Below are 1,354 nucleotides of genomic sequence, written 5' to 3'. Positions count from 1 at the left end.
TCCAGCCGCACCGCTGTTGTTTGGATGAGTGGGTTGGTTTGGCCAGCGCTGCTGTTGTGCTAGCCTTGTCTCCCTTGAAGCTCCACCTGACACAGGACTTCTGAGACCACGACCAATCATAGCTGGAGGTGGTGAAACCGGGCTGCTGGAGCCAGCAGTTCGGGTTTTCGGAGCAGACTTCTCACGGTCTTTCCTCTTCTTTTTGCATATTACTAATTCCCCTGGATGAGCTAAAATTGGGGATTCATCAGTGTGGCTTGTTGCCCCCCCAAGTTTTGTTTCTTTCTGCGGTATCTGTACTCTGATCCTTGAGTTCTCACGTTGTTGAGCTCTCTGAGGAGAGCTTGGCTCGGCTTCTGCCTCGTTTACCAACTTTGGCCTCTTGCCTTGGCTAAAGCCTGCTCCTCTTGGGGACGGTGTAGAAACCAAAGTTGGGGTTGGGCCAGAAAAGGAAAGAGCATTCCTTGCTTCCCGGAAATCTGTGTCTGGGAAAGACATCTTCAATAGATCAAAGAACAAATTGTGAACCTTCCTTGCTTCAGATCTCACCTGCAGAAAATTTCGATCACCTTTAAACCCATTTGGCTTGTACATCAAACCACAGAATTGAAGGAATTCATTTTTTTTGCAATGCAAAATTCAAACCTCGTGTGAAAATCCATAGAATTGCATTGCCCCCCTTAACATTAACTGCACGTCAGATGCGAGTTCCATAACTCCTGCGTACTCTAGCCTTTCTACCCGGTGATCTATCTCTCGTAGTTCCAAAAGATTATTTACACCTCCAGCTGCATAACCATTCTGAATTCTCTTCCACAAATTTGTCAGCATAGGTACAATCTGCTGACCTTCCTTGTCGATTCTCCTTTGGAGCTTGCTAGTCACGAGTTTGCACTGCAAAGTCCAAGACCGAATAAGTTCAGAACAAAGAAACAATATAGATGCACCAAAATATCAAAAAAAATAAGAGAATACTGCGATGAAGTAAATTCCATTTGACAGAACATACCCGTTTCTGTATGATGTGAGACATTCTCGCACCAGCATTTGAAGAGCCAATAGGACTAGTTCCATCCCACGTTTCTCTGGAAGCTTCGACATTGTCTTCCACGGAAAGCTGTGTGGCATTCAATCTACCAGATTTCGGTGACGATACATGCAGCTTGGAAGTATTAGCTACCTTCTTTGCAGGTAAACTCCTAAGTCTTGAGGATGAATCACTCTGATCTTGTCTTGAACCGTGCGAGTCAACAACTGTTCTCAACTTTGATCGATAGCTACGATCAACTTGCAGTGACTGAGCAACAGGCATCTCATTACCGTCTACTCTTTCAGCCGCTTGACGGGGTCTTAG

The 1,354-nt window shown here is 45.4% G+C and overlaps 1 protein-coding gene across 1 annotated transcript in view; it reads right to left on the bottom strand.

Annotated features, from left to right (window-relative positions):
- LOC104699474 (ATP-dependent helicase BRM-like) overlaps nt 1–1,354 on the bottom strand; it is a gene marked incomplete at its 3' end in the record, with an annotated part of 9,703 nt that continues 8,349 nt past the window's right edge. The window contains exons 11-13 of the mRNA XM_010414779.1: nt 1,010–1,349; nt 646–894; nt 1–549 (exon numbers count right to left, since the gene is read on the bottom strand). Coding sequence (XP_010413081.1) covers nt 1–549; nt 646–894; nt 1,010–1,349 — 1,138 coding nt within the window. The remainder of the gene's footprint in view (nt 550–645; nt 895–1,009; nt 1,350–1,354) is intronic.

Source organism: Camelina sativa, chromosome 6 (genome assembly GCF_000633955.1).
Source record: "Camelina sativa cultivar DH55 chromosome 6, Cs, whole genome shotgun sequence".
Classification (NCBI taxonomy): domain Eukaryota; kingdom Viridiplantae; phylum Streptophyta; class Magnoliopsida; order Brassicales; family Brassicaceae; genus Camelina; species Camelina sativa.
The sequence above is the reverse complement of the archived record's forward strand: the minus strand, read 5'-3'. Positions and strand labels throughout refer to the sequence as shown.